Below are 23,427 nucleotides of genomic sequence, written 5' to 3'. Positions count from 1 at the left end.
TACACATAACATATCCAAAAGCCTTTTGGATAAGTCTATTGTTAAATTACAGGCCAGGACCTGTAAGTGTTCCCCAGCATAGGACAGTAGAAGAAAATCTGATGGATTTGAAACACCTTTTCTGTAGCATAAGGATGAAATTAACTCCTGTCAATCTGGTAGAGATCATCTTTTTTGACCAATGATTCTTTTTTTTTTTTTTTTTTTTTTTTTTTTTTTTTTTTTTTTTTGTCCTTTTCATTTTTCTCGGTACCAGGGATCGAACTCACGACCGCCTGCTTGCAAGGCAGGTGCTTATGCCGCTGAGCTAAATCCCCAGCCCCTGACCAATGATTCTTAATAGTGATATTTAATCCGAGATCACAGACACCTTCTATGGTGAGTACAGATCATCTCCCCAGAATAATAAGACACATGTAATAAAATATTTTGGTTAATAATTGTAGACTCCTTGCAATTACTCCAGATCTTTAAATACTGTATTTTAGATCATGGCTCCCTTAACAATAGAATCCTGCAATGTTAGAACCAGACAAACATAGAGATTATTTCTCAGGGAGTTAAACCTGGGGTCATTTGGGACAATAAATTGTGCATTTTCAAACCCCTACTACTCTCATTGTTGACTCTACCCTTGAACTATTATCTGCCCCACACTTAATTTGCTCTGTTTAAACACTGTAGCTCAGTAGAGCAGTGTAAAGCTACAGCACGCCAGGGTGTCAGTGAACATTTGTGGAGCACCTGGACAAGACAGGGGGCTGGGCTCACACAGGGTTCTTCTTCTTGAGATGCTGAGAGATGTCTAGGAGAAAAACATACAGACAACAGTGTAATGTAACATGACATATGCAGTTGCAGATGTTTGAGGTGGGTTCAAAAGTGACCTGAAGAAGGGCACTTTCAACTCAGTGGGATCAGTGAGGCTCCAAGAAGACAAAATGTTTCCTCGGGGACTTGAGTGAGCAGAGGAACGTGGAGGATAAGTGCTTCTGCTTGAGGGAACTGGCATCCGCAAAGGCATTAGGGTGAGAAGGCACGAGGCCAGGAGCAGCAGGAAGGAGTGTGGCTGGCTGGGGTGTAGGGTGTGCGTGAGCAACCCAGGTGGCAAGTCTGGAAAGAAGGGAAGCACCAAGTCACAGGTATCACACCAATGGGTTTGGACATAAAGAAGAATGTAAGTCTGTGTGGTGAATTAAAAAGTCCTTTCATGGGGTTGGGCAAAGAGACCAGACATGCATCTGCCCCGATGGTCTTTGTTGGAAGGAGCCATGAGTGCGAGGAAGAGGTCTGCACTCTCTGGGACCCCATCACCTCTCTCTTTAAACGTCTACCACTGCTGCCAGTGTGTGAGGGTGAATGCTTTTACTCTTAGCCAATTGGGAGGCTGAGGCAGCAGGATTGGACGTTTAAAAGTCCCCTTGGGCAATTTAGAGAGACCCTGTCTCAAAACAAAATTTGAAAAAGGCCTGAAGATATAGTTCAGCACTGTTTTCAGTATGAAATAACAAATAAATAAAAAATCAGCAAAACGGCACTTCTAACCTAACCAACACAGAAAGCCCCTGTGATGCATTCAGAAGTGACAAGCTGCCAGCCGAAAATACACCTATAAGACCTCATGAGAAGCACTCCTCCCCACTAAAACAGAGCCAAAAGGGAAGAGTCTTTCTCAAAATCGTTCTCTTGATATATTGATGTGTTTCCTCCTGCAGAGCCTCACATTTTTCACTCACTCTTAAAATAGGGCCAGGTTAGCCCTTGGAGGCGGGCACTGGAGGAGGAAATGTCAATCAAGAGGACAGAACAGCGCCAGAAACGCAGAAGGTGAATGTTGCCTGTCACTGCTTCTCAGAATTCCTAGGCGCAGGGGTACTAAGAAGTGCTGGTAAGGTGTGTTTTCCCCTAAACAAACGTATAAACGAAAAAAAAAATCCTAATTTCTCAGGACAATCAACTGTATTAAATTACTATTCCTGCCGAATTTATTCTTCCTCTCTTCACCACTAGGTGTCACAAGAATCCTGTTTTAACAGAAACAAAGCTTTAAAAAAAAATACTGACCTAAAAAAATCATTTTCCCGGTATTCAAATTTCTCAGTAAAAAAAAAATTATTTTTAACAGGAGGAAGCTTAGGAACAGTCTGGAACTTACTCCTTGAATAACATATCTCTTGAATCACAAAATGATTGTAATGCTTCCTAACTGCAAAAATGATGGGTCTTACAGAATCATAACATAGATTTTTGTTGAAATATCTGTGGTAAATGTATGTCTTGCAGGAAATTCCATTGGGTTTACACTATTTATTTAATAGAAATAATCTCTGCGATTATTTGCATTTATTTCTGAAGGAGGATGTTTTTCCTTCCTCAGAATAAGTTCAGGAAATGGGTGAAATGTTCAGGAAGTTAGCTAAATGCTGATGTAAATCTAAGAGGAAGGTCTGTTGTTTAAAAAAGGGGGGTTGCAGAAAAAGCCTAGGAAGTGGTTTTCTTGCTCACTTATGGAAAATGTTATACAGAATTTCTGATTTAAAAGGAAAAGGACTAGGAAAAGTGTGTGTGCCTATGATATCTTTTTTGGTGACTCTGTCAGGCAAAACAGACTTACATTTAATAGTATCTAGTAAAGAAAACTGTGTTCAGAAAGCAATCCTAGATAGGAGACATGACTAGGATTAAGCTTTTATTAAACTGAGCTTTAATTATGGAATTAAGTCAGCTATTTTAGGAGATAAACTGTGATAGGAAACTTAAGAGTCCCAAAGAGCTGACAGGCCCTTAACTCCCCACAAATGATTAAACACTGCTGTCTACTACAAGGACTCTGGCCCTTCTACCACCACACGTGTCATGCTGACCGTTGGACAAAGAGAGAATCTCAGAGCACGGAAATCCAAGCTGCCAGGGCTGCTGGTCACTGCTGTAGTTTGCTGGGGTTCTGCATGCTATTTATCTATAGCTGACCACATAGGGCGTGTTGTATCAGATGTACAGCACAAACAAAATTCCTTGCCTCTGAAATACTGGAGTGCATTTTAGAAATAAAGATTCAGCTCACTGAACAAGGCTGCAGAGGATCCACAGGCACTGGTGTTGTCTTTGAAAATCACTCCTTTCGCATCTCCCTGCTTCTACCTTTATTCAGGTCTCATGGCTTCTCATCCATGCATCAGCCCGCAGCCCACACAACAGCCTCAGAGGAATAAAAAAAAGCCGCGTTGGTACAAATACCTACACAGACAGGGACCTTCACACTCCCCTGTGCCAAGCACTGGAGAGATACACCCTCCCTGCCATGGCCTTTCACAACTTCGCCTCAGCCCTCTTTGCCTCCCACTCCCAGAAATTCAGGCTCCTGTTACACTGCAGTGACTTGAAGCTGTGCACCTCCCTTTAGGGAACTCACAGTCGGTTTATTCACAGATTTATCCCTTTCACTTTGTGTAAAGTAGGAATAGTGGGCACACACATCTTTGGACTTTATCGAGTCATCACTTTGAAGTTCTAGAATTACGACGCAAAAGTATCGAGGAAAAAAGGTTCAAAAGACACGAGGCAGACTCACCGTAATGTGGGCATTTATGTAACGCTCTCCTCAATGGAAATATTATAAATTGACACACATGCCTAGAAAAGATGTTCAGCTGGAGGCAGCATTTAGTCACATCAGCGACTAAATGTCTCTGATATTGCAAGTAAGTTTTAACTTTCGTATTTTACACATTGATTTCAGAGGAGCAGATTCAGTCTCAAAAGAGTTACAGTCTCTATGCTCCACCTCTCTCCCTTTCTCTTCTTCCCTGAGCTCTCCTCACAAATTTCCATGAGGCCAGCCTATCCTTTTAGGGGTCAAATGGTGAGCTGACAGCACTTTAGAAACTGTTCCACTACGCTGGGCACTCGGAAGCTGATCTACCCTGGCTAAAGCAACAAGACCTTGGGCCTTAGGTTAGGAAGAGATTACACAGGAGGTTGATAGGTCTAGCAGCACTGATTTTGAGGAGGGGATAGAATGAGACATGACTTCCTGCCATAAACTTCTGGAATGAACACTGTGTCCTATTTATCTCCGTCTTCTCCACAGTGCCTCCCCAGGACAGTAGCTAGCACATGGTGGACCCTTGTCCTACCAGTCAACAAATACTTACTAAGCCGCAGAGGATTTGTTTTTCCAGGTTTAGCTTTTTAAGCTTGCTAATAACAGCTGAATTCTTTCTCTATTTTGTCACCTGTATTTTGGGACTGTAAATTGGAATTTGTCTTTCATGTCGTTTTATTTTGTTTTGTGGCCCTGCAGAGTGAACCCAGTACCTTTACACTGAGCTATATCCCCAGGCGTTTTTAAAATTTTTTATTTAGCATCTTGCTAAGTTTTTTAGTTGTCCATGCTGGGCTCAAATTTGAGATCCTTGTGTCTCAGCCTCCTGAAGTGCTGGGATTATAGGCGTGGACCACCACGCCTGGCTCACTTTTGTTTATTTTTAAATCACTCCATCTCTCCGTCTCCCACTCCAGTGTTGTAGACTCTCAGCATTTACATTTGTTGGGGGAAGGAGGAGGGAAATAAAGGAGAGACAAGTGCAGCAAGCAACACAGAGAAACAGGTCCTCCAACCCATCGCTGAAGCTAAGATGTTTTCTGTGCTGTAGCATTTTTCTAGAAAGTAGTGCTGGATGTAATGGCTCTTGTCACCTTGGGTTTCCCTTCTCTGCTGGCCACATTTGTCACAAAAGCCTTTCAATTCCTAAATTCCTATTAAATAAGGTAATCATGTCCGTCCTCATCTCCTGTCTTTCTTTTCTTATTCCATTCCTCTTTTTCCATTCTCTTTATCCCTCCTTTCCTTCTTTCCACAAATGTTCCAGAAACTGTGCCAGGCTCTAGGATACACAGAGAGGCCATCTGAGTGACTGGAGTCATGCTCTGGGAGCTCAGTCAGTGGGGAAAGGGATGCAGTCACAAACCTTTGCAAACAGGCACAGAGTTTTCAGAGGCTTAACGTGACCAATAATGAGCTGCAAAGGGAGGCAGGAAGTCATAAACAGGAAGATCTAGGACTTCTTCCCAGGAGAGATGACATAGATTTCAGTTGTGAAAGATGAACAGACATAACCTAGCTGGAGAAAGATGGAAAGAGCTTTTCAGGCAAAAGAAAACATACATACATACACACATACACACACACACACACACACACACACACACACACAAATGCACGCACACACCTGGGCAGGGTGAAGCAGAACTGCTTGACCGACTGAGTTTGAGATCAACCATAGCCATATAGAGAGACTCTTGCCCAGACAGAACAAGTGTGAGAGGAAAATTAAAATGAGAAAAATGCTAAAACTTGGAGCAACTAGCAAGTTTTCCTATGTGACTTATCAATTCCATCTCATGGCCTTATACTTTTCCCATTTTTTTTTTACCTCATGTCAACTGAAATGATGCAATCCTCAGGCACTTTAGAAATTTACATAGTAAATCATTTCATCTCTTAAGTAGAAGGGCATAGCCATTTAAGATTAAGCACGTTCTTAGATGAAAAGAGGATTGGAGCGAAGGAGATCAAAATATACCACCCGAATATACTTTTTTGGTATATTTCAAGTTGGTTATTCAGAAAAAATTGCAGACCTTTGCAAACATAAGAATGGCTCTGAAGGGGCTGGGGATTTGGCTCAGCGGCATAAGCACCTGCCTTGCAATCAGGCAGTCGTGAGTTCAATCCCCAGTACTGAGAAAAAGGAAAAAGACGACAAAAAAAAAAAAAAAAAATGGCTCTGAAAAGCTAACCTTTGGAAAAGGAAATTTACATATGTACTAGAAAACAGCAGAGGCAGACACAACCTCTTTTTTGTTATCCTTCCCTCCTTTCCACCTCACAAAAATCCCTTCAGGCAGAAGAGGCTGGGGTCTGAACTTCCTGGCTGGCTTGGAAACCACCACAGGTGCCTGCTACATGGGAAACTTCATCCACATGAAGAAGGCAGCCCTTTCTTGCTGGGCATTTCCTCTTCCACAGCTTCCCACAGCCTTCCCTGCAGAAGTCCAAGCCCCTATCTAAGTGTTCAACTCAGCCTTTTTGCTCCCTTCCCCTACTTTGAGTTGTATACTGAATATGTGCTTAGGTATAACAGTTTTTTTCATAGACTAAAAATCTTCAGAAGGAAGAATTTCAAAGGTCATCTACGTGCTGATAGGAGGCCATGAGGGAAGTGGATGAAAATCAGCCAATTGATGGGAAGGGATTTTTGCGGTTTTCTCCCTGTGGAAAACAGAAACGTTGGAATCTTTTGTCATGAGAGCTGAATGGAAGGATCAATAAATTCTAGAATAGGAGGCTAAAAGAATATGCCACGGTGGCTCTAAGCATTCCAGGTAATACCACAGCCCATTTTGAAAGGCTTTTTTGGGCTAAATTTGTGCAAGTCCAACATATTTCCAGAATATTGAATGATATCTTACCAACTTAGTCATATTGCAAAGAAAAACTGAGGAGAGGATGAAGCCCTTCTCCCAATGTGGTTTATTTCTGTTCACAGAATCTCTAAAAACAGAGACCAAGGCTGACCTCTTCAGTCAAGAGTCAGCTCAACTTTAAAATTATGATTGCATGCGAAAGCTAAAATGGGAAAGAGAAAAAATCAGTTCTCAGGACAGAAATGCTAAAAACCCTTGAGCTGCATTCCAGCTAGGGTCCTGCCCCTTCACACAGAGCTCCCATTGCGGGTGGATGGGTGAGAGATCAACCAAGACCAGTTTTGACCAGTTGAGGGTCATAAGGTTTATACTGTAGGTGAAGTTTATAGATAAAGATATTCCCTATAGTGATTATGTTACATTATCTTCAAAAACAGAAGCTCAAAAACAGAAGCTCATGGCCAGATATCACTATTGAGATAATGTCTGGCAAAGATTCATCCACATTCAATGAAGTACTTTGTAGTAAAGAAATCAGAGGACTAGAGTATGCATTGTTCCCTAAGGGACCCATAACAAATTATCACAAACCCAGAGGCTTAAGACAACAGAAACTTACTCTCGTACTGTTCTGAAAGCTAGAAGTCTGAACTCAAGTTTGGTTCCTTCTAGAGGCTCTGAGGAAGAATCCTCCATGGTTCTCTCTGGGTTTGAGAGGTTCCCAACAGATCACAAGGCATTTTCCTCTGTGTCTACATTTCCTTCTTTATAGATGGATTAGAGGGGCTAGGTGCCCCTCTAATCTAGTATGAGCTCACTTTAACTTAATTACATCTGAAAAGAAACTGTTTCCAAATAAGGTCACATTCACAAGTATTGGGGGTTAGAACTTGAACAGGACAATGCAACCCATAGGAATGTGAAGTGAAAGCAAAAATGAAAACCTGTGTAAAGTGAAAACAAACACAAACCCTGAGTGAGACAGAAGATCTGGCCATCCAGCTTCCCAGCTTCCTCTTGTGTTCCCCTTGCCCTCTGTAAGTCTGGAGAAAGACAGTGCTTGCCCTGCTTACTTCAGAAATGCTGTGAGAATGAAGTATAATCATGTAAGTATTTTCTATTGGGAAAGTGCTTCTACAAGTGGAAGGGATTATGGTGAATTCATTCCAGATTGTGTTGACTTTTCCTTAACTTCATAACTACTTAATGAGTAGGTAATGGAATGAGAAACATAGCCTGTCTTACAGGGAAGAGAATTTAAATTACATGCTTCCTTTCATTTAAGGTTTGAGATAAAAGTACAATAGCAATATGCAGATAAGGAGAAGGGTATTTCAAATCCTTGTACCCTGGACTTTTTACTCACCCCAAGACAGGGTAGTATTCATGGAAAGTTAAAGAGTGGCAAGAAATTTAAAAGCAAACCAAGAGGGCTGATCTCAGGCACATCAGCAGATTTCTCCAATGGTAGTAGCTCTTTTCTCTGTGTGGTCCATAATATTTTGGACCCCATGGCAATGTCCTGCTAATTGCTTTGAATTTGCTTTGTCCAATGACTTTTCTGGATGTGAGGATGCAGACCACCCAGTTTATAAAATTAGGTAAAGAAGATGTTTTCCTGAATGACTGATGTAACATACTGTCTTGTCTATTACACAAAACAGAATTATTGTGGTCAGAAAAAAAATAAGATAAAAATTGAATGTTTTCAAAAAGCTTCTGTTTCCCTTCTCAAAAGGCCCAAAGCTCTAGCAGTGATAAGAAAATGTTTTCATGCTACCAAATGAAGTTAACAGGACTTAGAAGATGGTCACCCCTAGAAATGGCAAGAAGAGTTGTCATGGGAATAACACTTGGAGAACTACATTTACATCCAAAGCATCTGCAATCTACTTGAGAGCTACTGAGGATCACAGTAGTGATAAATTCTGTTGACCCTGGATTGTTGGAGTTTGCTGACCCAGAAGAAATCCCAGAGAGGAAAAATAGCACTAGTGAAAATAAACAAAGAGGCTCCAAGAAAGTATTTTTCAATCTGCCATGCAAACTGAGTCCCCTCTTTCTTACTGCTGGGCATATATGTTTCCTAGGACCCATCCTATACTTTCAGAAATAAGCCAACACACATTCGTTAATAAACAAAACTTTATTTTCCTTTAATACAAAAATTAAATAGCAAGGGTTTTTTGGTACAGTGATAAATTAGAAATTTACAGTACAGACATCAATGCAGACATACTTTTGTACATCCTTAAAAGCAGGGTCTTCTTACTTTGAAATTCAGCAATTCACTCAGGGGATGTGTACAGGAATTTGCCTGGTACCTCTATGTTGAACATCAGAAAGTCCCCGGGTTTGGCCTCCAGGTTTCTGGAGCTGTGGGGTGCCATGAGGATCTAAGAATAGGCCAGAGAACAACTAGTTTGACTGCCATACAAAGCAGACGGAGTCTTACTTTACCTTTTTGCAGATTGCACCTGATATTTAGTCTACCTTTCGTATGAAGAGCTCAAGAAGCCTTCTTCATCTTCATTTAGACTTTCTAAAGCCTCACAACATCCCTGTGAGGTAGGAGAAACTCAGAACCATCTACATGCCCCTCTGGGAGAGATGGAGAAAGCAGCATGCCCTTCCCCAAATCCACAACAAAGTCAGGGCCTATTAACAGGATTGGGAATTTTTAACAACCTGAGAGGAAAGATGGACCCCAACTCTGTGGGGCAGAACTGCTCTCAACCCTTTTTTCAATGACAGTGGTAATGTACTGAATATTGCAGGAAATCAAAAGAGGTATAAGAGTTTTGAGGACATGGCTCATATGGGATCCCAAAAAGGTCCCCTACAAACTACCTGGGTGAATACCAGGAACTTGCTGATGCAAAAAGGTGACATAAGGTAATCAAGATACAAACAAGCCCCTATGGGGCAACTGGACCTACCAGGGGAAGAGGCATGTCAAGGAGATCCATGGTTCACTTCCCTCCTGGTACTGTCAAGCATGCCATTACTACACATTTGCATGGCAACTGGCAGCAACAGGGAGCTCTATCCAGGCTACAGTGAAACAAACTCCATTATTTAAGGTTCCAGTATCTCTTGCTTTGTAGGAGTACAATACTTTCCTTCAGTTTCCAAGATCTGTGACCTAGCCACAGAAGAAAAATGTTAACCCAAGTCCTTCGCCAGACACAATGTGAACCCTGACATGGACTCTGAATTCAAACACAATAAAGGAACAAAGAAAATTGTCAGAGTCCAGGGACTTGACTTGACGGGCTAGAAGAGCAACTCTCCAATTCCCTCTATCACAGAATGAAACTCAAGATGTAGTCTGATTTTAAGAGTTTCCTTCCAAAGTCTGTGCTCTGTGGTTCTGTTTTGTAACTGCTACTGTAGCTACCTGATGAGAAACCAAAATTACACCATCCCAGTGAGATCTCTTCAAATGAGCTTCTCCCTATTGGGATGAAGACGCTGAGTTCACCTTCCTGTCCTCAGGTGCCATCTTGGTTCTCAACACAAAAGGCAACCACTCAATCCCATGACCAAGAATGCAGGGGCCAGAGAGTTCAAAGCTGGGGGTGCTTGACAGAATCATGATGCAGAATATAACACAGAAGTTTTCCAGATTCTGTTTCTGGGGAATACTGGTAAGGGAGTGACCAAGGAAAGAAGAAAAATCAAAAAGGATCTCAGAGAAATGAAAAGTTTCACCCCTTCTCTATTTCAGGGTCCTGAGCAAGCTGCCAAGCTCGGAAGCAGTCTCAACAATCAGGAAATGGGGCTCCATAAAGGAAGAAGGATATGAATCAATCAAATAGCTTAACCAGATGGTTCTGGCCAATTCCATCCCATTCCTCTGTTTTAAGGTTTGACCTCTATGAAGCAGGAAAAAATATATACCAGAGAGGAGGTTGGACTGAGGTACACTTGGTCCAGTTTAATAATATCTCTGGAGGCCAAGGGATTTCTGTAAAAGCTACAAACAGACCTATTTATTCTAGATTTTAGAGGAGAAAAGAAACCCTAACTTTTTCCCTAGTAATACACTGTCTTCAAATATGCCTATACAAGTTACAAGGAACAGCTGAAACACAACCTGCCTGCCCCTGCTCCAGCACAGTAGGTGTGGGAACTTGTTTTCATATATCTTATTCTCAGTCTTCTTAGGGACTTTTATAGAGATTGTCATGAAGCAGAGCTGGTATTTTGATGCAGCCCCTGTAACTGATTTAGAAGGAATTCTAGGAAAGGATGAAAGATGGCGAAAAGTACAGAGACTCGGAAGGAGGTCGACACACTGATTTGAATTCTAGAGGCTCCTACAAAACCTGCAGCTGAGCACACCCAGGGGCACCTCTATTTTATATTCATTAGAATAGAGCTTACCTCCCTCAGTATCCCTAAGGCACCAACATAGGGCTTTGCACACAGTGGGCACTCAATAAATGAATACATAATAGACTTTTGCTTTTTAGAAATAATACCAACTTAACAAAACGTAGAGTTGCTTGAAGGACACTGGAAACTGACTCCTCAGCCACGAAGTTCCTTTCTTGAAACTGTAAACACTCTCCATTGTCTGGAATGTGAAAAGAAAGGCCTATAACACTGTGGCACTGCTAAGGCTACTGATCCAGTCTGTATCAACATCTACTTCTGACCAAATGTACCTTTCCCTGAAAAGGCAAAAATCTGTGGATCAAATTCTCAACACTGTCAAGGTACCAGCTCCAGAATTTAGAATTTAAGTGTCCAAGTTCAATCAAGCACTCTTCTATTGTTATGATTCTTACTTAATCATTAACAAATCCTGAATGCCTACTCCACACTGACATCTGTTAGGTGCTGCCTTGGTCATACAATCATGAAGGATTTATAAAGAAATCTGCCTTAGAAAGCCCAAACTCCAGCAGCAAGGGCACTTACTCCCTCACTGTGTGACCTTACTTTCCTTCCCTGGGCTAAACTCTCCACACAACTCCCAAGACACCAGGGTGGAGCATGAGTAAGGGCAGGCTCTGCTCTGGGGTGCATGCTCCAGGGTCCTGAACAGCTATGGGAACTATCTGCAAGCAGCATGGGGAATTCACATTTTATATTTTGTGGGCAATGCAGCCTCAAATAGAGCTAAACTGGTCCTTCCAGCGATCAATTCTCATGTTCTCCGAGCCCTAACCCAACAGCACAAAGCAGCAGGGGCCACCCAGGCTTAGATAGCTTATATTTCAAAAGCCCCAGTACATTCTCTTGCAAACATGCAATGGCCCTTATATGTATCTTGATCACAAGCAGTTCAGTAACATGTGAAAAGAAAACAAGAGGAAAAAACGACAGAAATGTCAAACCATGGGCATGAAGCTCATACCAAAATAAAAAGACATGCTTATTTCCAGAATTTGATCACCTATTTGTAACTTTGAGGGTCTGGAAATGTTCCTCCACAACAGTCAAGAAAGTTTTCCTATCTATTTTAAAAGGTATGAATTAATAAATAATAAGTTATTACAAAGCAGTTGCTGAAGCAAAGACAGATATGAATTATAAGAATAGCAACCTGTGACACTGACAACAAATTGTCCCAGAGTTCTGGTGAGTAGAATGCCTAAGGCAGATTAAGAAAAAGGCCAGCTACAATTTTAAAAGAACTGCTACTTTTGATAGGCTGCTAGGGGGTACCCCCTTGTGAGGAACTTAAAGCATAAATTTTAAAAGCTTTGGATACTTCCACATAAGGCAATTAAGACCTGCACTGTTAGATTTTGCAGTTCATTTCATATGGTCTACACTTTATTCCCTACTAACCAATCCAGCTCCTGGCTGGCATTCTGGAGATTCATTAAGCACCACATAAATACTCCAGGCCACACTGCCTCCAATGAAATCTTATAAGGAGCCTTTGTCAATTACTAGGGAACAATTATGCGCCAAGTAGTTGGATTAGCTGTCCTTAGTTCCTTTTACAAAAATGAATAAGTCTCCAGTGTGGTAAGTAGACTAGACTCTGATAACATTCTTAAGCTAAGGAGTAAAAGGCACTATCAGTCTAAGAATGCAAGATGACCATAGTTTTAAAGTCAGTTGAGTATATTATGTCATGGTCCAAGAATGTGCTTTTAATTGTAATTGACACACATAAATTACACAGTTAATCTGTGTGAATGCAAAGTTGCCAAGAAATTTAACATTTCAACTCTTCCAGACTGGCGTCTGCGTAGATGCAATCACACAAAGTAAAATATATTAAGTCCCCATTGCTCAATGCAATAGGTCTCTGGGGTTGGTAAGGTAAGTCAACTTTATAAATCTCATTTTCCTCTGAATTAAGTGATTGTCAGAAAGTGAATTACCCTTCCTTCCCCCCTCATTAAGCAAGCTGCATTGCAAAAATTCCTATAAAAATACCTTTTTTTGAGTCATTAGTGTAAAATGAAAACAGCAGAAGCCTAGAAGAAAGATGTTGAAATTCAAGAGAGGAGGAGAAAGAAGAAAAATCCACTGGATACCTTATATTTGTCAGAACAGTACTTTGTTTGTTCAAACAATTCTGTTTTATGACAAAGGCACTGAAATATTTTGACACCACCTCTTGGGAGTGCAATCCACAAAGTTCTAAACAGAAGACAGTGCACCACAAAAAGATGTTTATGTTAGATCAGCCAAACTATAAAACTCTTGTAACACTCCTCTGAACTCAACATTTCCAGTGTTTATAGATCACTTTGCTATCTGAAAGACTTAGTTAGTATTTAACATTTTAAAGGGTTAAAAAAATTAATCTTTCTTTCTTCAAGTTATCAACTCACAGCTCAAATCCCACCCTAGAGGGAAAAACAGCATCGCCCTCGACTTGCTGGAATCTAGGCAGGACCTTCATGCTCCAAGCTGCGACCTGTTAAAATGATCAACATTTTGATTTTTCACAGCTTTGAAAGCCTGTAACCGGCTTTTCCATTTGTGGATCATTCCAAAGTCTGTGGCAAAAATCGCTGGTTTTTACGTTGCCGGGGTGGGAGTGATGGGTAGTGGACTGATGGGGGTTTCTTGAGTGTTGCTAGTTTGTTCAAACTGAGATTGATTGCATCAGACTTCTAGTAGCACTTCCAAAGAATGCTGGCATTTCTCTCTTCAAAACGAGGAACATACAGAGGATGGCTAGACTATACCACAGTTTCATTGCCTGTCCCAGGCTTCACCCAACCATTCCCTCTCTTTTCTCTCTTTACCTTCCCAGAATTCACCAATCTATTGGAACACTTCTGCCACGTGTGAAGAGTTTTGGCAGACCAAATCCACATTCCTGAAGTGATACCCACCAGCAAAGACATAAAAATTTTCAACATTTCAACTGCCATATTTGAGTCATCTGCAGAATACCGAAAGAGCGCCCAGTTGGAGATTTCATAGAAATAACAAGCAATCACACAGGTTGCAGGAACTGTGTACAGTACTGAGAAGACACCAATCTTGACCATGAGCCTTTCCAACTTATCTGTTTTTGTCCCATCCTTTTGAAGATTTGAGCGAATTTTGAATAAGGCCACCAAACCTGCAGCAATGAATAAAGTTCCAATAACCAAGTAAGTAAAGAGTGGAGCCACCACAAAGCCAGTGAGGGCATCAAGGTTTTGGTTACCAACATAGCACAGGCCAGTCAGTTCATCTGCATCCACCAGTCTCATAATCAAGATGACAATGGTTTTCACTGCAGGGATGGCCCACGCTGCAATGTGGAAATAAGAGCTGTGCATTTCAATGGCTTCATGACCCCATTTGAGTCCAGCTGCCAAAAACCAAGTAAGTGTCAGAATAACCCACCAAATGGAGCTGGCCATTCCAAAAAAGTACATCAGCAAGAAAATTATTGCACATCCTGTGTTCTTAAGTCCTTCTTGGATGAGAACAGGTTCTGCAGCCTCTTCAAAATCGCAGGATATCCTTTCCCGGCCTACAGTCAGCCTGACAATATAAGCAATGCTATAAATATTATAGCACATACTGAGAAATATGATGGGGCGCTCAGGGTAAGAAAACCTGGAAGAATCAATCAGGAAAGTCAACACGGTGAAGGTGGTGGAGATGAAGCACAGGCTGGCCCACACTGCCATCCACACATCAGTGAACTCCTTGGCCGAGCGGCTGTATAAGCCAGCGTCATAGCCACACTTGAGAACACAGTTCAGACTCCTTTTTACCCAGATGTATTGATCAGAATTGGTTCCTACAGAGTGACACTCTTCCCCAGGCTGGCTGGGGGTTTTGTGAGGTAAGGGCACCTCTTCATCACCTGGCCCTTCCATGCACATGTGGTTGTGATCATTCTGGGGTGGAAATTTGCTGCAGTTCAGACTCTCGGGCCAGGCAAATCCAAATTCCTTCAGGACAGGCTCACAGCGTCTCTTGACTGAGAGACACATGCCACCACATGGGCCGATGGGGATGTTGATCTTCTCTGTGCACATTGGTACATAAACGGAACAGAGGAAGAACTGGAAAAGTAATAAAATGAACAAAGAAAACAATGACTTGGAAGTTTAATCAAATGCTTGCACAAAGCTGAGTGAATGCTTCTAGATAATGTACACACCTACTTTTAAATCAGGCTACTGGGCATCTGTCTGTTAAACCTCCAACGAGGGTGCCTAATAACCTATTATTTTTAAAAACTCTTCTTAGTGTGGAGAGAGAGAGAGAAGTAGGGCTAAAGAATTATATAATCTTTCTTCTTATAATCATTAAAAAATAAAACTTTAAAAATTAATTTTCAAACTTCTTCCCTATTTAGCTATTGTGATAATGGGGATTGAACCCAGGATCTTTGCACTGAGCTCCAGCTCCAGCCCATTTCCAAGGTAAAATAAGTGAACCTAATGCTGGCAAAATCAAAGGAGAATAGAAGAAAGAGGGGAAAAAAATAATTTTGATGTACATGTACCAATTCCCTACAAAAAATGTTATCATTATATATTGCAAACATGTACTAATAAAAACTTCTAAAAAATTTTTTTTTGAGGCAGCATCTTGTCAAGTTGCTAAACTGCCCAGGGTGGGCTCAAGATTGTGATCGTTGAGGCACAGTGCGCCAGAGTCCCCAGGATTAAGGTATATGTGATCATCCCAGTATTACCTACTATTTGAAAGAGCTAAAGAGTCTAGTAAAATGACTTAGTAAGGGGGTGTTTTCTTCTAATGTCCATTTCTTTATCATCTTTAAAAATGTAAAAAATATAGACACCATTAATAATCTTTTTTAAAAAATTTAAATCAGTCCCATATTAGGACAAAAAATGTACTAAGACTCTGTTAGACCCAAGAATGAGCTGCAAATAGAGGTCTCTGGTCAGTTGGGGGTTTATTTGGTTAGGGTTTCTTCAGTGAATAATAATGAAACACAATAAGAAAATGGAAATGTAAAGTCACTGAAAATGCAATACCAGCAAGGGAGAGTCCAGTTGCTGTCCTCAATTCCTCCGGCATTGATAAACAGTCTCCTTGGCTCCTTACAGATGTTGTCTATGAAGTCTAGAGTTACAAGTAACTATTTTCCAGCATGTAAAGGGATCCAGTCCCGTCCTTCAAAACAGCTTGGCTGCTTCCCCAGGATACATGTAATTAAAAATATATATCCCTGCAAAAGCTGTTTCTCCAAGAAAATTGCCACTGATGTCAGGATATGTGCTGTTTCCAAACTGAGAGCTACAAGATCATTTCTTAAGCTTTTATAACCTATTTTGAAAATTCTGAAACTTCCACAGGGATATTTCACCAGCAACAGGTCTAATCCCAACCATCTTTCCAAAACCACAATCTAACTTTTAAAATGACCTATGTAAAAACATGCAGCTAGTAAGTAAACAGTATGTCTGCTTCTTATCTCTCAAGAACTTAGAGCCAGAACCATAGGTTTCTGAAGCGTTCAGCCTGGACACTAACTTCTATTTTTTCCCCAGCTGCTCTCTTTTCTAAACTTTTAAAACTCCCTCAGCCTTATCAATCTAAACACGATGGTAAATTTTTAAATTTTCTTTCTGCTTCACCTGGCGAATGGGCTGTATATGTAAATTTTTTCATTTATTATTTTAGAACAAACTCTGTATCATTACACATTGCAAAGCTTTAAAAAAATTTAATAACTTTTAAAATAGAGGGAGAAAAACCTTCTGATATACCAACTACTTTCCTGAAGCCTTTTCTTTCCCTCCAAGCACTAAACCTGCCTTTGACCCTGAGAATAAGAAAGAACTCAGGCCAACACAGTAACTCCTTCTTGCAATGACCTCTAAAACCGTGTGGGAATATGCGCAGAGAGGCCGTTCCGCAGAAATAGAGCAGTGGTATTTTATTTAATAACTCACTCCCCACCCCCCCAAATATGGGGAGAAAGGAGGTCGGTAAGGGTCGGGGAAGGGAGGAGAAGTTCCTGTCTCCTTATCTCTCCTTCCAAGTCTGAGCTGCAGCTGGCTGCCCTGTTGGAGACTCGCCCACCTAACAGCGGTGGCCAGAATCCTTGGCAAAGATAACCCTTAACTCCACTGGGGTTAGGGGCTTGGCCAGACATGGGTGGGCAGGGGAGAGAAACGGAAGGGCGGGGTGTAAGAGTGGGTTCTTTCGCAAGCCAGATGACTTACACAACGTTTTGGCTTCCAGTCTCTGAGAAGGGACTGCAAAGTGGTGGTGGGGATGGGAATCTCTTTTCCAGGGGAGCTGCACCCCGCGGGCTAGGAAGGGGACGGGGCGCTCGACTTGGCACTAGCTCCAAGGAGGGAGTCTGGGGCGTCCCTGCCCAGGGGTCCCGCCAGCGGTCGGGGTCGCCCACCTGCAACTGGCTGGAGCAGCCGTACTGGATGAGGGGCGTGAAAGTTGTCAGCTGCAGCTCGGCGTCTGCCTGCAACTCGTGTCCCACCAGGTTGGGCATCTTGGTCACGTTGTAGCCGAGGTTCTGGCACATGGAGATGCGAATGGGGTCGCAGCGCCGCTCCTCTTCGTCCCCAAAGCCCCGCGCTGGCCCCAGAAGCAGCAGGAACGGCAGCAGCAGCCCCAGACTGAGCCCGGCGCTTCCTCTGGGCGCCCGGGGAACGCTCGGCCCCGCGCCCCGCCAGGCCATGGCCAGAGACCAGGGCAGCGGGGGCGGCGGCGGCGGCGGGGGCTCTTCCAGCAGACACCCCCAGTTTGCACCGGAGCGCCGGCTGCTCGCGCTGCTCCCAGCTCCCAGGGAGTGTGATAAGGCGCCAAGGGCGACGAGGGAGCAGTGGCCGCCTCTCCACCAGCTGCGTACGACTGTGTGGGAAATTAGACGCCCCGGGGCGAGACCAGGGGACGGACTGCAAGGGTCATGGCTGGAGGCGGTGAGCCCACAACCCGGCGCCGGCCGACCCCGCTGTGCGCCCCGGGAGAAGCCCGCCAGCGCTCAGCGCCTCGCCGCTCTCGCGGCCGAAGTCCTCGGCGGCGCAGGAGGTTCGCTGGGCGGTGGCGGGACGGGACGGACGGCGCGCCCGACCAATGGGCGGGCGCCGTGGGCCGGAGGGGCGGGGCCTTGGGGCGGGGCCGCTCTCCCGCTGCAAGGGTCAGGCCCCCGCCCCGGTACCGCCTCGGGCCCGCCCCGCTCCCCGCCGCCCGGCCCCTCCCTGCACGGCTCCGGGCGCTGTTAGCCTCTAGGCTCCGGGCTCTGTAGGGCCCGGTGGCCACCGAGCCCGGCAGCGCCTGCCGGAGCCAACCTGCCCCCACCTCTCCCAGGTGAGAAGTTCTGCCTGATTGCGCCTCCTTTCTTACTCTACTCCTTGCAGCTGTCACCTCGGTCCATGTCCACTTCCTCAGCAACCAGAAAAATGTACACAAAAGAACACGGGATTTGGATTTACAGGGATGGTGATTTGCAGTCCGAGCTGTGTGACCTTGAGCAAATTGCCCAACCTCTCAGCGTCAAGTTCCTCATCCGTGAAGTGATTTGGGAGGATTAAAGCATAAAACGCTTAGCACCGCGCCTGGTACAGGGTATTTTCCCTCCCAGCTCCCTTCCCCCGCCCGCGCCCCGAGTGGCCGTCCGCAGCCCAGTGGGGGAGGCGCCCAGCAGCGGCCCCGACGGGCTCGCGCTCCGATTTCCTCACCGTATGAAATGGAATTCCACAGGGGGATTCGAGAGGAAATGAGACCGGGACGCTCCGTGCTCTCGGCCCGCCGCCCTTCCTGCCTCGGGGACACGGTTTCTAAATAAGGTTGGGAGGGTGAGAGGGCAGGAGGCCAGAGGTTTGCCCTGGGCCTTGCGGGCGAAGGGGCGCCAAAGACCTGGGCTTCCCTTCCCCAGCCTCCCGGGCAACACCGCCCCCCACCCCCGCTGCAGTACGCCCCCCATTCGTTCTTATTGTGCTTCTGCAAGGTATTCTGGAGATCTGGCAACCCAGGTTCCCATGTAACTTTCCTCACTCTCATTCCCAGCCCTAGGCATTTTGTGCTGGTCCACCTTTTCACTTTACTGTCAGCCAGAGAAACTCTGAGCAGGTGGATTCCTAAGCCCTTGTTTGACTGTAGTCAAGCTCCTGTGCCTTTCTGAGCCTGACACTTGGCATCTGGCCAACTTCTGAGGAAAACTCATGTCTACTTCACACAATTGTTCTGAGAATAAATGAGATAATGCTTACAAATCACTTAGCAGTGTTTAGCACGGGGTAAACCCTGAGTAACTTGGCTATTCTTTTGCTTTGCTAGGAGAATGAGAGGTCAGCCCGATGCTAAGTATGAGGATATCGGTAGGAATTTCTATCTTCTTTTCAACATGCTTCTGCCCAACACGTGCCACTGTTTCCCTGGGGCTGTTTGTATCCTCTCACTTCAGCTCCTTCTCTGGCACATGCCAGAGGCCAGAGAGGAGTTGGAAGAATGTCAGTATCATTTGTGTGGTGCTCATATTTTGTTTTGTATTTTTAAGTTTCCTTTTCTTATGTTGGCAACTAGGCTGAAGGCAAGAATCAATGTTTTTTGGTGTTTGGCTCTGTGCCTAGAATGCTCAATGCCATAGAATCTGCATTGTCCACAATCAGCATCATCACCTCCCATTGAAGGAACATTTATTAGTTCCTTAAAAAGACTAGGTAACTGAGGCTGGAACAAAACTAATAGTTAAAAAAAGTAACAAGATGAACAAACCAGGGCCCAACAGAAGCCAAGATAGAGGGCAAGATTATTTCCCCAGAAAGTGTTCCTAGATAGATATTAATGTTCTCAGCGGTAGGGTTTGAATCTTCTGTGCACCTGTGCTCAGTAGTGCATGACAGAGATGACTAAATGATCAGCTGAATGGAGCAAGTGATTGGTTAATCATTTGGGCTACAGAGACAAACACATCAGGTGAATAGGTTAAATAAGTAGGTGATCCCCAACCTCTAGGACCACAAAGGAGGAGATAAAGATTAAACTAACACCAGTAACTTGATGTGGTAAATGCACAGAGAGAAAATTTTGGGTAAACTTTATTAGCTAAGTTTGGAGGGTTATTCAAAGGGGGATGACCTGCAGTATTCTGAGCTGCTCAACAAAGGAGTTAGTGTGTAGTTGACCCTTCTCTTAGAGAAAGGTGGAAAGGGACCATGCTTTGTGCTGAAGGTAGCTATGCATAGTTTCTAAAACAGTAAACTCCTGGAGAGTGAGGAGGAGAGCCTACTCCCTACTCAGGGAGGCTGTCATTAGTGATGGGTGAAGAAATACTATTCTCAAACCAGTTAACAGAGAAGTCATGTAGAACCCTTACTAGACATTATGAACCATGACTTTTCATTTAATTCTCATAATCTGAGAAAATTGTTCTCAGAGGTCAAGCAGTTTGCCTAAGTTCACACAGTAAGCAGTAGAAGACTCAAATGTGTGTCTGCCTGGCCCTGCCCTTGGTGTGCATGGCACTATTGCAGAGGAAGCTGCTTAACACCCAACCTAATCCATAGTTAAAGGTGACCCCTTTATGATCCTGACCGCTTATTCTAGGTCTAGCATCTCTGCCTCAGCATGTTTGAAGCAACTGTCTCCTTTGAGACACTTGAAGAAGCCCCTTCCTTATCCAAAGCTTTTCCTGTCAACAGCTTTTCTTTCTAGGCATGGAACTCATCACAGGTATTTTCCAAAAAAGAAAGCCAGGGGAATCACATTTCAGTATGAATGTGGAAAGAAAACAAAGACCACAACTTAGAGAGCTAAGTCTGAATGGCCTGGAGCCCCTCGGTCTCCCTCTTAAGGAGTGGTTTACACAGTTCACAACTGCCCCTGGTGACAGGCATGGTATGTTTGTCTTTGTTACAAAAAACACTTTCCTGAGGGAGTTCCAGGCAGAGGCATATCTACCCTGTGGCCTGCACAGCATATCTGAGAGGGGAAAGAACAGACTTGTAAATAGGACCTTCAGTTACTTGAGGTATAGATATGGGCCTCTAGTGTCTCTGACCCGAGTGCTGGGCCTTTCCTTGGTCCAACCCCCTAGTAGTACAGAGCTGCAACAAGAAGCTGTTGGATAGTTAGAGGGGTCTCCATTTCCATCTAATGAGAGGCAGATTTCTAATTAACTCCTGTGATGTGTTAATTTTTCAACCTGACATTTTCTCCTCTAATAGATTCTTGTAATGGGTCTTAAATTAAAAGCTGCATTGGAAGCCTAGAGTTTAGGTTAATATCTACCACCTAAGAGGGGTGGGAGCTATAAACATCATTTCCCTCCTAAGGAAAACCTCTCATTTGCACTTCTTTGCTAACCCAATTAAGTGTTGAAGTGGTCAACCCAGAGCCTGCTTTTTATTTCCTGTGAAACAATCCAAACTAATCCATATTCAGTAGCTTCCAAGAAAAGTCTTATTCCAAATACTCGTGAAGAAACCAGCTTTTTTGAATCTAGACAGAACATTTGCAACTCACAAAGAGCTGTCTTGATAGTAAATGTAGGAAAGTAGTTTATTATTACCCACTTTGGTTTTTGAGGAGAAAATGTACTCGGACTAAAGCTCTCTAAGTATGGAGAATTTACCATGGAACAACAGAACTATAGAGAGAGGCCAGCCCACATCCCATCAGTTTATAAATAGTCTGGGTACTACATCTTCTCCTGCACCCAAACTGGTTATAAAACAAAAACAAATCTACTGGGTGAGGCAGAAAAGAATAATGATCTAGTTCCAAGCTGAAGAATGAGAGGTCCAGAGGGACAAAGTAGCAACTGTGGAGAGGCAGAGCCCGCCATTGTGCACCAGTCAGCAGAGAAGAATCATCACTAGGGAGATCTTGACATCGGCAGAATCAAACTCCCATTGTTCTTCCCACTCATATATTTAGGAAGCGTAAGATGTACAGTGGGTATTTTTTTTTTCTTGGTAGTGATGGGTGAGGTACACATGGGCATAAATATATGAAGGGTAAAGTTTGTTATTCTGTCTCCTTGAATCTGGGAGGGCTGTGACTTCTTCAACTAGCCACTGACTTCCAAACTATTGTGATTTTTCAGTTTTCAACTAGGTAAGTTCCAAAGCTATATTATAAACAACTCTACAGTTTCTATCTTGGTTGCCAAAAACCTCACTTTGGATCTCTGAGCATCCTTGTTAGTGGCCCAACTATTCTAAGATGCTGCATAGGTAAAACCAGAGGCTCATACAGAGCCTCTGGTAGATCATTCCAAATGAGGTTGCCCTTGAGCCAGTGCAAATCAAATTTCAGAAAGGTGAGTGAACAGCCACTTTGACAGTGGGTTCTTGCCTCCAGCGTTCCTGCTGCCTGCTCTTTGATCCCAATAAAGGCGTTATGGAAGAACCATCATTGCTGTGCCATTTTCAAATTCCTGGCACACAAAATCTGTGATAGTTACAGTGTATATATTTGAATTGGTTTATTGTTCAACAAATAACCAGAATAGAATTAAGCAACAAGACATCAAAGAAGCAGGTGACTCAGCGACAAAAAGAATGAAAGTCATCCAAAGATAGATAAAGGGAATTTATGTCCTCTCATAAGAGTGATAGCATGTTTTCAGTTGCAGGAAAGATAGTTGTGTTATGTGAAGCAGGAGCATGCTTTCAGTCTTATCTTCATCTGAAGTTAAGCACTCTGTTGGTTGTTTTTTTTTTTTTGCTGTACAGACACATTTTCATTTGGTGTTATCCTATTTGCTGATTCCTGGTACTACTTGTGATGCCAGAGTTTTGTTTAGAAAGTCCTTCCTACACCTATATCTGTAAGAGTTTAATCTATTTTATCTTCTAGCAGATTAAGTGTTTCTGCTTTAACATTTAAATCTTTGATCCAATTTGATTGTAGCTTAGTACACGATGAGATATATGGGTCTAGATTAAGTCTTCTGTGAATAACCAATTTTTCCAGTATCATATGTTCAGGAGGCTGTTTTTATCTTGCATTGTATGTTTATGGCACCTTCATCAAAGATCAAGTAGTTGAATGCTCCTGGAATTGTGTCTGTATCCTTTCTTCTGTTCCATTGACCCGCATGTTTGTATTTGTGTCAGTACACTTTTTTTTTTAAAGTCACATAACATTCTAATATAACTTGAAGTTCAGAATTGGGATGCCTCCTGCTTTGTTCTTGTTGCCAGGATTACTTTTGCTATTCTGGATCTCCTCTGGTTCCATATGAATTTTAGGATTATTTTCTCTAGTTCTATTAGAAATAGTATAGGCATTTTGGTTGGGATTGTGTTAAATCTGTGTGTAACTTTTGGAAGTATGGCCATTTTGGCAATATTGATTTTGCCTAGCCAAAAACAGAGAGCGTCATTCCACTTACTGATGTCTTCTTTGATTTCCTTTTTCAGATCTCTACGTGTGAAGGAATTTCGGGTCTTGACAATGTCATATATAAATAATGTTAATTTGACTTCATCCTTTCCTATGCATATCTATTTTATTTCTTTTTCTTGCCTTACTGCTCTGGCTAATGTATCAAGTACTATATTAAGCAGGAGTGGTGATAGTGGACATCCTTGACTTTTTCCTGATTTCAGGGGTAAAGTTTTCAGC

The 23,427-nt window shown here is 43.1% G+C and overlaps 1 protein-coding gene and 1 long non-coding RNA gene across 3 annotated transcripts; one reads left to right on the top strand and one right to left on the bottom strand.

Annotated features, from left to right (window-relative positions):
• The first annotated feature begins 259 nt into the window (after nt 1-259).
• LOC134477676 (uncharacterized) lies at nt 260-10,116 on the top strand. The gene is made up of 2 exons (XR_010049806.1): nt 260-378; nt 1,748-10,116. It is a non-coding gene; the product is annotated as an uncharacterized LOC134477676 (long non-coding RNA).
• On the bottom strand, nt 8,557-17,830 carry Fzd4 (frizzled class receptor 4). 2 transcript variants are annotated; one of them, XM_003468606.5, is made up of 2 exons: nt 17,246-17,830; nt 8,557-14,918 (listed from the first exon to the last, which is right to left on the bottom strand). In XM_003468606.5, the coding sequence occupies exons 1-2, from the start codon at nt 17,531-17,533 to the stop codon at nt 13,590-13,592; spliced, it is 1,617 nt and encodes a 538-aa protein (XP_003468654.1). In that variant the 5' UTR covers nt 17,534-17,830; the 3' UTR covers nt 8,557-13,589. The 2 variants fall into 2 exon arrangements, with proteins under 2 accessions (XP_003468654.1, XP_063112363.1); XM_063256293.1 differs by lacking the exon at nt 17,246-17,830 and adding an exon at nt 15,864-17,237.
• Between the last annotated feature and the right edge of the window lie 5,597 nt (nt 17,831-23,427).

Source organism: Cavia porcellus, unplaced genomic scaffold (genome assembly GCF_034190915.1).
Source record: "Cavia porcellus strain 051 isolate PalLab524CR breed Dunkin Hartley unplaced genomic scaffold, mCavPor4.1 scaffold_9, whole genome shotgun sequence".
NCBI classification, from domain to species: Eukaryota; Metazoa; Chordata; class Mammalia; order Rodentia; family Caviidae; genus Cavia; species Cavia porcellus.
This window is presented reverse-complemented; position numbering and strand designations above follow the sequence as displayed.